Below are 12728 nucleotides of genomic sequence, written 5' to 3'. Positions count from 1 at the left end.
CACAATGGGTTGTGAGTTAGAGGGAGGATCTCACCCACTGTAAGCACGCACGCTGGCATGCCCACTCTTGAGCAGTGTTGTGAACAGCAAGATGGAACCACGTGGTCTTCCTGGCAGAAGGTCACCTGTTCTCAGTCCCTGCACTGCTTTTAACATTGGACACACAGCTCAGCCAAGGCATTAGCATTGTGGGCAACTCAGCCCCAGGAGTATCCATATCACAGAAGGAGGCTCACTGAGGACACACCAAGGATGACCCCTGATCCTCCTGCCTCTCCTTCCCAACTGTTGGGACTGCAAGGGAGCATCAGCATGCTTTGTTTTCTTACAAGTCACAATCTCATATCGGACAACAGCTCTGACACAGTTCCCAACCACAGGTCACTGTCCCTGGACACCCTGATGTCTTGGAGACCTTGTTGGATGCTCTACGGCTAGCCCAGGCACAGAGTCTAGTGGAAATACTGAGCTCTGGGTCTGGGGATTATAGATGACTTCCCAGTGAGTCTGTAGATATGGGAGTTCTGTCTCCCAGGCACAGTGAATATGAGGAGAGCTTGTGTAGACCTATGAAGCCAGAACCATTAAGAGGCAAGGAAGAGCCCTCTGTCAGCAGGCGTGGGACCTGTAGTCACTGGCTAGACTAGGCTCCTCCATGAGTTACAGAAGAGAAAAGCTGGAGAGACAGAGACTGTGCATCACCTAATACTGCCTACACTTAACGAGTTCTGGGGTTCCATGTTCCCTTGGCTCCTATGGGTCTCAGGGCAAACTCTAGCCGCTGCAACGGGCACTACCTTCCGCTCCACAGCCTGAGGTGCTCTCCAATACGCAAAGTACAAAAGCAGATGTTCTGACCCAGGTAGGCCTGGGAGGCCAACGTGGGGTTTTAGCCATTCCACCGTCTCAGGGCTTCTCAGCTGAATGTAAGGCCCGCATGTGGCTGATTGATGCTGGCAGGGCTGTGCACGCAGACTTATCTGGAAGCAAACCCAAAAGGGCGGGGGGGGGGGGGAGGCAGGACAAACCAGCCCTATCTCACCTCTCTACAGCTCCTGGAATATTCGTCATAATTAATTGCAGTGCTGATAAAATTAACAATTGCCCACCTGTGCTGCCTCCACGCTGCCTCCCTTCCTATTCGCCCCTCACACTCTGTCAGGATGTGGGCAGTGGCCCTTTGCTGGCTGTTTGCTTGCAGTTTGGCTCATGTGACAAGGCTAGGCTCAAGATCTGGGCAGGCAAGGCTTGGATAGTGTTGCCATGGCCCCCATGACCACACTGTGGGAAGCACAAAGCCTGTTGTGTTTGAGAGTCCTAGGGTGCAGGCCTAGGGTGATAGGCAGAGGAAGCCAGTGTGATTCATGCCTTTGCTTCAATTCTTGGCCCTTCTTGGACCATGAAAACAAGCTAAAGAAAGTCTTTAGGTAGCACTGAGGCGGTCCTCAGAAAAGGGAGAGCAGAGGGCTGAACCCCCCTATGCCAGGCAGGGGGCCTCTCTGCTTCCACCTAGCAGAAGGTCACCTGTTCTCAGTCCCTGCACTGCCTTTAAAGTTGGATACACAGCGCAGCCAAGGCATTAGCATCAAGGACAACTTAGCTCTGGCCCACGTGTATCACAAAAGGAGTCTCACTGAGGACACAGCTACATGTACAGAGGACTGGAGACACAATGAACAGATTCTGGGTTTCAAAGATACCAGCTGCTATTAAATGTCTGAAAAGGAAGGGTAGGTGAGACCACAGCCAAAGAAAAAGAATGGGGCATCTCGGATCATGGCAATCCTGAGATGCTTAAGTCGAAGACCCTAGCAGCTGAGGTGCCCAGGAATGTCCTGGTGGCTGGAGGTCTGAAGCTGGCGCCTGCCCCGGCTCCCTTTGCTATGGCTTTAGGGGCAGCCTGCTCATGATGGTTGTAGAGGACCACAGCTTGCAGGCATGGACTCTCTGTCTACTGGGTCACTTACTGTCCCCACACTGCATGGACTCTGTACAACCAGGACCCAGTGATCGACCAGCCCCTGGCTTCCTTGCTCCAAGTCATAAATATGAGTCCTGTTTCTGGACTTTTGGCAAATGTGGCCAATGCTACTTGCAATGTTGAACTTACTGGAGGTGAAAAAGCCATGTTATGATCATATGTGTTCTTTAAAAACATTGACCTTATGCTATTTGTTCACTGAGAGTGGTGCTCTTCCCATCCAGTGTTTTCTGAGTGAGTACCCCAAAAATCTTCTGATCTGTATAGCACTTGAACTGCCCTTTCTAAGTTAGTTAGCTTTGATTTGGGCAAAGTGTACACGGGACAGAAATTCATCAGAAGATCCCACTGAAGGTGGAAAACAGCAAGCTGGTACATCAGCAGGTCTGGCTGGTAGAGGTGTGCACACAGGATCTCCTCGGAGAGTCCACTTTATGTTGGCTTGCTTATACAAACTTTGACTGCGGATATGTTCTCAGTGCTTTGGTACTGCGAATGTCCACTCCACAACTGAATAGAATTTTGGTTACTGCTGCTTTGGGGTTACTTAGTGGAGGGAATCTTCAACCCTCCCAGGATCCAGGAGGTAAAACTGCTCGTAACGGCACCAAGAGGACAATGGTTTACAGGGTGCTGATTATGCACCGATGAGGCCAAGATTTCTATGGGAAAAGCAGAGGTGCTTGGAGAAGAACCAGGCACTGCTGTGTGTCATCATCCTTGGTGGCAGACTCACAGCAAGGGGGACACCTGTGCACAGTAAACACTTACTTTCCTAAACCCCAGGCCTGGGAAACATGGTTTCTGGGGGGGAAAAGGTGTGAGATACAAGCACCCAGGCACTTTGTGCCCCAGGCCAGGCAGGGGGCATCTCAGGCCACTGCTGCCCAGCAGTCCTACTGTGCAGCTGCCCGTGTTTGGGCAGTGCCACTCCTGAAGTAGGCTGACAGAGTCTTCTCAAAAAGAGGTGTCTTTCTGGGATTGGTTGTGATGATGTTTGTGGCCAAGCACAAAATTCACATGCCCAATGGGCTGGACAGCCCTCCCCTGTGAGGACATGTCTGCTGAGGTCAGTGCGTTCTGATGGCAGTACCACGTGCTCTGGAGTAATGTCTAAACCAGCATCTAAAGCAGGCTGCCACCACACACTATAGAGTCCACTCAGAGTCCAGAGTACATTCTCAATACAGCACTGTGGTGAGGAGCTACAATTCAGCAGAGAGAAAAGCAAAGTTCCCATAGTGGGGGCGCGGGGGCGCTTCTCTCTATGCACCTGTCACTTGTCTAGTCAAACTTCTAAGTAAAATTTTAAATGTGGGAGGTTGCTGTTCTCTTTTATATTAGTTTTATTTAGAAAATAATTTTTCATTACAATGCTACTTAGTTAACATGTAATAAGTTTATTATTATTATTATTATTATTATTATTATTATTATTTTAAACAAAGGAATAGGGACCAGGGAGATCAGCATGTAAATGTACTTGCCACCAAGACTGGTAGCCTGAGTTTGGCCTGCACACACACACACACACACACACACACACACACACACACACACACACACATCTACCTATTTTTGTGCATACAACATGCCTAAAGCTAACTTCTCTTCTCTCTCTCCTTCTCCTTCTCCTTCTCCTTCTCCTTCTCCTTCTCCTTCTTCTTCTTCTTCTTCTTCCTCCTCCTCCTCTCTCTCTCTCTCTCTCTCTCTCTCTCTCTCTCTCTCTCTCTCTTTCATTTTGAGATAGGGTCTCACTATGTCACTGTGTAGCATTGGCTGCCTGGAGCTCCCTGTGTAGACCCAGTTGGCCACAAACTCATTCCTCTGCTTCTTAACTACTGGGATTAATGGTGTGCACCATCATACCAGCCCAAGACTATCTATCTATTATAGTCTAAGAGTGTCTCCAGTACTTACGAGGTCACACACCGCCACTTCAACCCCCAGCTCCTTCCAGCTTACACTCTTGCTTATTCCTTCTGTACTGGAATGGCTCTCTAAACACACATGACAACACGACAGGGACTATGAATTGTTTGGTGGTTTTAGGTGCTTTGAGACGGGGTCTCTATGTATACTCCAGGATGGCCTCCACTTCCTGATCGTCCTACGTAGCTGGGATTACAGTCATGTGCCACCACTCTCAGCTTGCCAGTTTGAAAACACAGTGGAGCCGAATGGAGGAGCATCAGTGCTCCCTGGGCAGTGAGGGATGTCACCGGTGTCTCAGGAGGTGGTAGTGGAGGGCACTAGTGTGCATCCTGAGTTGTGAGGCAGGCGTCAAGAGCCTTTTGTTGAAGCCCATGACACAGATGCTATAACTGGAGAAGAGGCCAAAGACATCTCAGAAAGTGGACCTGACCATACACTGGATGTAGCGGTTCGGTTTGGACGACCCCTTTTCCCCCCATCTTGGGAACCTGAATGCTGTTTCTAGATAAAGGGGAGTATCCATAAGATGTACATGCCTAGAGATGCCTCCCGTGTGCGCAGTGTGCACACTAGGATGGTGGCAGATGGCTCCCACTCCATTTGGTCTTCCACTGGATGGCTATTAGTTGGGGCTATTGTCACCTTCTCGGTCAGAATGGCACGTGAATTCTCTTCTCAGTTTTGAATGCGACTCCCTCATTAAAGAAGCTCTGCTTCTGAGGGCTCAGATTATTTGCCAGTTCTACCCTGACATCCAGGATGCTACCTTCTTTAAAGGCCACTTTCCTTAGAACATCTCCTATGGTGAGTCACATAACCAACCTCCCCCAGGGGCTACTCCTGGGCACTGTGCTACAACACACCCCTCCCTAGACATCTCTGAATGCATGGCTGGTTCACACACTGCTTCCTGTTTGTGCGAAAGATTCTGCCTTTAAAATCCACTGCTGCCTCTGCTCCTTACTCGGGAACTCATCCTGACAAGCAGGCTGGAGGGAACGGACCTTCAGAGGCCTTCAAGATCACCCTCCCTGAAGGTTTATACTAAACCCCAGATGCTGGGGTCATCATGCAGGGCTTCTTGATATCACAATGTTCAACTGACTAAAACATGCCAGTGTGTGAAGAGGCTTCAGATTGGTGAGGTGACACCTGTTCCTGACAGGTGGAGAAAGCAGGTCCCTTGGTTGCCATGTGGGACAGGGGCTCTCTCTTCATTGCTAAGGTTTAGACTACTCTGGATTTTCAGCCTAGTTGAGTGAGTCCTGCTCTATACCTATGGTGTGCAAATGACTTTCAACACTGTAACATTGAGAGAAAAAAATCTCAGGACAAATGCTAACTTCAGCCCACAAGTCTTGAGGGGGCAGGCATGTCCTCATCCCACTGTGGGCCCTGAGCCTCTTAGCTCTTGGTCATATGGGTCCCATTTCTACCAATACCCATGATTCACTGGGGCTATTCCGAGTGCCTAAGAGACACATGAGGGTCAGAATAGGTCCCTCAATATTTGACAGGATGTACTTAAAAAGGTCAATTTGGTTGCTCGTCACTGTGGTAGAGGTTCTGCTGGTTAGCACTGGGCTGTGCTGCAGGGCCATGTACTCCAGTCAGAGTCTCATGAGGTAACCTCCTTGAGTCCTGCTGTTTGGAGCCAGTATGCAAGTGTCCAGTAGCTTGGCCTGGGCACCAAACAGATGTCTGGGAGTTACTAGGTCCTGCGGCTCCTGTTTCTCCATCCCTGAAACTCTATCCAGCTCCCTCACCTTAGTCTCCTAGGTCAGGGGGCTATGGGTTGGCAGCTGAAAAGGAAGCCTAGGTCTGTGCAGGAGTGGGTCTTCCACTGCCATGCTTGATCACATACAGTTGGCACAGAGATGGGGTGGCACTAGCAGAGAGGATAAAATCCCTGGTATTTCCTACCAGACAGGTGTGAAACGGGCACCGGCAGCATGACCAAGTCAACAGAATAGCTCAGTTGGTTGCAAAGTCCCCTCAGCACTTTAGGTCATAAGACTTGGGATCTGACATAGCCACAGGGCTGGAGAGAGGAGCATCCACAGCCACTGAAGCTTATGCCTGCAACAATCCCGTATCCTTAGGAGCCTCCTTCTGTACACTGCTAGGAGGAGGATGCAAAGGCCAAGAGGCAAAGCATAGCTGCAGAGGATGGTGGGTAAATCTGGAAGTTTGGTCCACTACACACCACACATTGCTTTCTGTTAGGCCTTTGGCCTTCCCTTCCACCCCAGGACACCAAGGCCTGGAAGTCTGAAGGGAACCAGGGCTGTTGTTGCGGATATCAAGGTTCCTGGAGCACCAAAGGGCAACGCTTCAGAGCTCTCCCGGGAAGCCACGTGACGGGGACTCTGAAGACTGGTTTGTTTTGTTTTCACATTGGAAAGAGGTCTTTAAAACATAGAATCATTTATTACTCATAGCTAATTCCTTTCTTCAGGCCATGGAAATGGTACGGGGAGAAAATAATTCATACACATGGGTGCACACATGGAGACAGATGCACAGAATACAAGTACACATATGCACACAGGCATGCAAACATGCCATGGTGACATACACAGGTGCTTATGTACACAGGGCGCATACATGTGTGCACATACTCATGTTCTTAGATACACATGTACACACATGCATGCGGATGCACACACCAGCACTGACACACAGGCACACCTGAGGAGGTCGCTGAGAAGGCTGCCTGCTTCAGCAGGTACAGGGCCCCTTACCTGGGGGGGAATGAGATGTCCAGTTCATACAGTCTGTCCTTAAAGACAGACAACTCCTTGTCAAATTCCAAGAGCTAAAGAAAAAGAAAGAAGAGAACAGAATCACTTGTTTTCCTCACTAGAAGATGGGGTCTGGGTGTACCTGGGTTGTGTGCAAATTCCTAAAAAACAGTATGACAAACATCCAGTGTGATCTAACCCTACTCAGAGACCAGGATCCATTGCCACCAAGACTCAGGTCACCAGCCTGTCTTTACCACCCAGCCGCCTCTGCTGTGAGAAGTGCAAGGACGTTGCTTAGCTGCCTGGCCCTGCTCACAGGAGTCACGGGAAGACTCCCCGAGAAGCACACATCCCCTGAGTGGGGCCCGGCAGTCCTTTCCATGGAGAGGGAAAATGTCCAGTGCTGAAAGTGGTCCTCAGAGCGAGCAAGAGCAACTCAGCACACTACAAACTGCAGCCGAGTCTGCACACTGCTTCGAGTGACATTCACTTCCTCAAACACAGGAGGTGGCAGACGCCGGGCTCCCTCAGGAGGCTTCCATCAGAGTACTGTGCCTGCTGGAAGGAGAGGTCCCACCAGCCATGACTGTCCAGTCACCATGAACACCCTGTGGGATACTACCCATTAATCATGTCCTACCCCACAGCTGTGCGCAGCCGTGGCATCGCACTGGGGCTCCCCTTAAAACCACACCGTGTCTTCATCTCTTCCTTCCTCCTCATCCATCATTCTTGAATGTGCAATTACCGGCATGTGTATACTGTAATTACTTGTGTGCCAGCCTGCTTCCTGCCTACTGGTGTGGGTCTCCTGCCTGTGTGCCTTCTCAGAGCTGCCTTCATCAGATCAGCACCAGGCTGGGCGCCACTCCTATCAACTAGAGTGACTTTGAACTGGTTAAGGACCAAGTCAAAGACAGCTGAAATCCCCCCTGAGGTGACGCTGTTTATGGGAGAGGAGAAAGGGGTAAGCCATCACTCCAGACAGTCCCCTTGTTTAATGTCATAACCTCAGAGCCATGCAGCAGCATACTGGATATTCACAGACTCAAGCCAGAGGTCCTCAGACCCTGGCTGGCGTGGCTCCAACACTGGCTTCTTTCTGTCTGGCACTACTTTGATGAACAAAAGAGGAAGATACGTGTTTGTTTAGAGCTGTCATCTGTGTGAGTCAGGAGCCAGTGTCCCCCACGGGTCTAGGTAGAAGCCTGAGGCAGCTCAAAGTTAGAAAGTACCACAAGAAACAGGTGCACTGGGCCAAAGCCCAGAGGCAACTGCTAACTGCAGTTTTAGGAAAGCGTGGGCGGAGCAGAGCATCCCACTCTCCTAAATATCTTTTCTCCATGTTTACCGTGGACTTGTAAGGAGGACATGCAACCTTGTGGGATCTTCTGAATGTCCTCTTGAGGGGGAACTGCACCTCTTCTCTTCAAAAATGACCAATTGCTTCTGCCTGCTGAGGTTCTGGAGGCCTACTGCCTCCCGTGAGTTATGTGCCAACTTCTTCAGGCTAGTGTAGGATTGCCTCTTCCTATTTGAAACAATGCTGTTTTACTCGGTGTCTGAATTTTCAATTATTCCTGCTCAGGATTCACTGCTTCCTGATCTGTAGACAGGTGTAAACACAGGCAGGTGGTAGCCAGTGGGACGTGGCCCTCTGTCCACCCACCCTGCCCCATATCGCCTGCTACATCTCTTAAGTTTCAGTGCTGCTTCTGGGTCAGGCCTCCTCCTATTCCCCAGTTTGCAAACTTCATCTTCACTCAGCCTTGGCATGCATACGTTAATTTCAGCAACTATAATTTTAGAGGCTCTGTATGTCCTCAACTATCAGGCTTTTTCATGGGTCTTCTGTGCCTCTGGCTATTGTTTTCAGACTCTTGATCAAAAGTCGAGTGGTTTTTTTCTCCATGCTCTGCAGACTGGAGTTGTGAGCTTATCTTTGATGGTTCAATGCTTGAGAGAATGAATGTCATCTACCTTCCAGGATATTCTAACCCAGTCACAGAAAATGGCAGACAAATTCTTGAATCCTCACAAGAAAGCTGTGGGTTGGGCATCCATTGCCCGGTGGCTACCTGGTGGCCTGAGGCCCACAGTCCTGACATGACACCTGTCTGGGCTACAGAAGCCATCAGAGTAGAGTCTTCTTGCCTTTATGGGTTCAAGGCCTGCTATGCCTTCTACCCTGGCTCTGGCCAGTCTTCTAGAAGCAGCAGGGGTACAAATTCTGGAAACACATATAGACAGGGACCCTGCAGAGATGGAATTTGAGCCAACATGATTTACTTAGCCTTGGAGAATGAAGTGCTGGTTTTGTGCCAGGTTAAGTGTTGCTCAGATGAAGGCAGATACCACCTTTGGCTACTAAGGTCCACAGGATTTTGTGAGCATAGAAAGGGCAGCTGAAGCATTTGGATCTTTAGGTCATACCTTCCTCTGTCTCGTAGACTCATTCTCTGCACCCCTGCACCACAGGCCAGAAGCCCCCTGGGCATGAGGATCCCAGATGAACAGGGCCAGCCAAAGGTCCATGCCCACCCACTGGTCATACAGTACAGCTTTCCAGTTCTCCAGCTCTGCCATGGCCCTGGTATCCAAGTCATGCCATCCACATTAAAGCTTTTTGACAAGCATTTTGTGCATGCACATACACATACACACACCCACAATATGTGTGAGTATACATATATAGCACTTTATATATACATGCACATAAATACATATACTCATGCATACATACAGATGCATACACACACACACACACACACACCACACACACACTTTGCTTCAAAGCTGTGGGCTTGGCTGAGGGAGTACATGGAAAACTTCCTGTATGTGCTCTTCTTTGCTTCTGCCTTTGCATCAAACCACCACTACATGCTGACCTGGTCATGACCAGTTCTGGACATTTCCCGAAGTGTGAAGAGATGTGATGCTTGCCATTCACATGTATGTCCATGTGTGTATGAGGATGCTGAGTCTCTGACCTGCACATGTGTGGGCACATGAGTGGGTGTCTCCAGTTTTAAACCCTCTCAAGACACTGCAGAGCAGTGCCAGGATTCCCTAGGGGCCTCTTCAGGGTCAGCATCTATTTCTGGATGGCAAGTTACCACTGTAGGTATCATATATCTCCCTCCATGTAGGGGAAGCTGCTGCTGCAAGGTCTTGCCAGAAATGTTCAAGCTAATAATGGCAGATCTAAGTATCAGCCCATTGCACACGCAGGCACATGCTCCAATAGATAGAACCTTATACAAGTTTGTAAGAAGACCAGTGTGAAGAAAGCCTGGGCTGGAGGTGGAGGTGTGTGTGTGTGTGTGTGTGTGTGTGTGTGTGTGTGTGTGTGTGTGTGTGCGTGCGTGCTGGGGGGATGTCAGCAGCTGGTAGAGATTTGGTCTTTCCTGTTTGGGGTATTAGACCACCAATGTACTAAGGGCACTGTCACATCATGGCCTCTGTTCTAAAAAATACCCTTCCTTCATTTTATAATATTTAAAGAAAAAATAATGACTTTGGAATTAATTTCAGATTTTAAACTGCTTAGCTGGTAAGGAAGCTCAGGAGTGGCAGGTGAAGAACTCCCAAGTCTTTGGTCATTATTTAGAGCCCTAGTCCATGTCACCCACTACTTCCACATACCTAACTCACGCCCAGCCTCTTGCTGGAGGAGACGCATATGGAGCCTGCCTCTCCATCCTCCTGCTAGCTGGTGCTGCCTATCAATAGACATGCTCTGGAACTCAGCTGTGCAGGCTCTCTGAGCACACGTTCACTGCACTTCTGTTGTGCTGAGGATGGGTACACACAGGACCCACTGGCCCCTGCTCAACCAGCTGGCTCTGACAGGCTGCTGAAACCCTGATCCTGTGTGACTGCTTGTGGAATGCCTGCTGCTCCAGGCCTGCCACATCAACAGGATGATGGGGATTTAAAGCTGCTGCCACCACCCACCCAGACCATCAAATGTGAGGGGTTTCTGATTGGAAATTGCCCCGCACTGCTGGTGAATTGATAATTTGTATCTCTTTGAGATTTTTCACAAACATGATAACCAATTTCACATGTATCTTAAACGCTCTTCTTGATTACAAAGTGAAAAGCAGCAGCGATGTGTGTGGACAATGATAAAGCAGCCGCTAGCCTCATGCATCTGTCAGGAGCCGTCCCAGCTGCACAAATTCCACTGTTGCTGCGTGGACACCGAGCTGATAAAGAAAAAAGGGCTTGGAAAATCAATGCACCCGGAGCCCAGGCGGTTGCTAAACACACAGAAAACATCTCTATCCAACAGGCCAAGCACCTAGAAAATTCCCAAGCCCTGCCCTGGGACAGCCAAGGAAAATTTAATCTCTCCAAATCCTCACCAGGGCACTCCATCCTGCAGCCCTGACAGCCACACTTATAATTAATTATACAATTTCGATGGGAATATCGACTAAACAAAGCTATAAATCATAGAAAAAGTCAATACGCATGGACACATTCAATCATGTCCCGGCCAATGATTACTACTCTTAAAATACAATAATTATTTTCAGGAGCCAGCTTGAATTAAATTTCTGTCAGACAAGTACAAGACCGGTGGCTGATGAAGGATGCGATGGATTTTGGGGGCTGAGTCCGGCGCGGGCACATCCATCCTGCAGACGGTAGTTTGTTTGTAGTGCTTGTGGCACAGCGTGTTCAACCAGGCCACGAGGATGAGATTATCTCCAATGCTCATTAGGCTGAGGGGACTCGATGCCCGGATTCTGGCTTGAGTGATGGCGGCTGATTCCTCTGAATATGTGTGACCTGGGCAGAGGCCAGGCCTCAGCAGCATGACCAGGGCATTGCTGAAAATGTGTCTCAGGTTCTAAGTGGCAGCTTGTGCAAGCATGGGTCCCTGGAGCTCCAGGCACCTGGCAAACCTGTTGACTTCTGGATAAGATTCTGGACATTGCAGAAGGGCACGAGTCCCAAGAAATCACCATGTGGAACTGTCTCCCACTTCAAAGCTGCATTCTTTTATATTACTCACAGTCAGATTTAAAACGTTTCCTGGATGTTCAGACTTTAAGAAAGAGGTCCTTTCTTTTCTTACTAAGTAGCCCCCAGTGACCTCAAACTTACAATCTTCTTGCCCCAGCTTCTCAAGTCCATGATGATCGACTTGTACCGTGTCTGCACAGCTGTACACGCCTAGTACAATTCTTCCTCCTCCTTATTCTTTTCCTCTTCTTTAAAAGATACTGTGTATACATGTTCATATATGTGTGTGCTGGCTGCTTGGACTCAGCTGTGTACATATACATGGAGGCCATAGCTCAATATGAAGTGTCTTCTTCCTCCATCTGATTTTGAAACAGGACTTGAATCTGGAATTCATTGATCCAGCTAGACTTGCTGTCCAGCCAAGTCCCAAAGATCCTCCCCTTTCTACATTCTCAATGCTGAGATAATAGATTCACACTGCCACACCTGCCTCAAACAAACAAACAAACAAACAAACCCAAGGATACTGGGGATCCGAATTCAGTTCCTTGTTTGCATGGTAAACACTTTATCCACTGAACAACCTAGCCACCCCCATGTTCTCAACCCCCCATCCCTTTTTGTTTGTTTCTTTAAGGTACAATCTCACGTAACCCAGGCTGGCTTCAAAGTCTGTGCAGCTGAGGATGCCCTTGAATTCTCTCCTCTTGTCTACAGCTCTGCAGTAACGGAACTACAGGAATAACCACTTAAATTTCACCTTAAGGAAAGGCCAGAATGGTGTGTGCTGAATGCAGATTATCTTTCAGAGAACAAGGCTGGTCACTCCAATGGCATAGCACCTTCTCTGTCTAGATGCTAAGACAGCCATTTGGAGCCCTTAGACCCCAGTGGCATACTCCTGGATGTTTCTAGGACACACTCTCCAATTCCCCCTCCCAGTGCTGCCCAAGGTCAAATTATATCTTCTCCTTAACTGCTGGAGTCTCCTTGTCTGTCTCTCTGCTTCTTCTAAAATCTTCTGTCTCCTTTTGGCCCTTGCATCCTTCACTTAAGGAAACCCCACTTGCTTTTTGCCTTGCACA

The 12728-nt window shown here is 49.0% G+C and overlaps 1 protein-coding gene across 5 annotated transcripts in view; it reads right to left on the bottom strand.

Moving 5' to 3' along the window:
• Inpp5a (inositol polyphosphate-5-phosphatase A) overlaps positions 1 to 12728 on the bottom strand; it is a 190579-nt gene that overhangs the window by 5555 nt on the left and 172296 nt on the right. For all 5 annotated transcript variants that reach the window (XM_030242333.1, NM_001127363.1, NM_183144.3 and 2 more), the window contains exon 12: positions 6661 to 6734. In XM_030242333.1, the coding sequence (XP_030098193.1) occupies positions 6661 to 6734 (74 nt within the window). The remainder of the gene's footprint in view (positions 1 to 6660; positions 6735 to 12728) is intronic.

Source organism: Mus musculus, chromosome 7 (assembly GCF_000001635.26).
Source record: "Mus musculus strain C57BL/6J chromosome 7, GRCm38.p6 C57BL/6J".
Lineage (NCBI taxonomy): Eukaryota > Metazoa > Chordata > Mammalia > Rodentia > Muridae > Mus > Mus musculus.
Note: the sequence above shows the minus strand (reverse complement) of the source record. Positions and strands in the feature narration are given on the sequence as shown.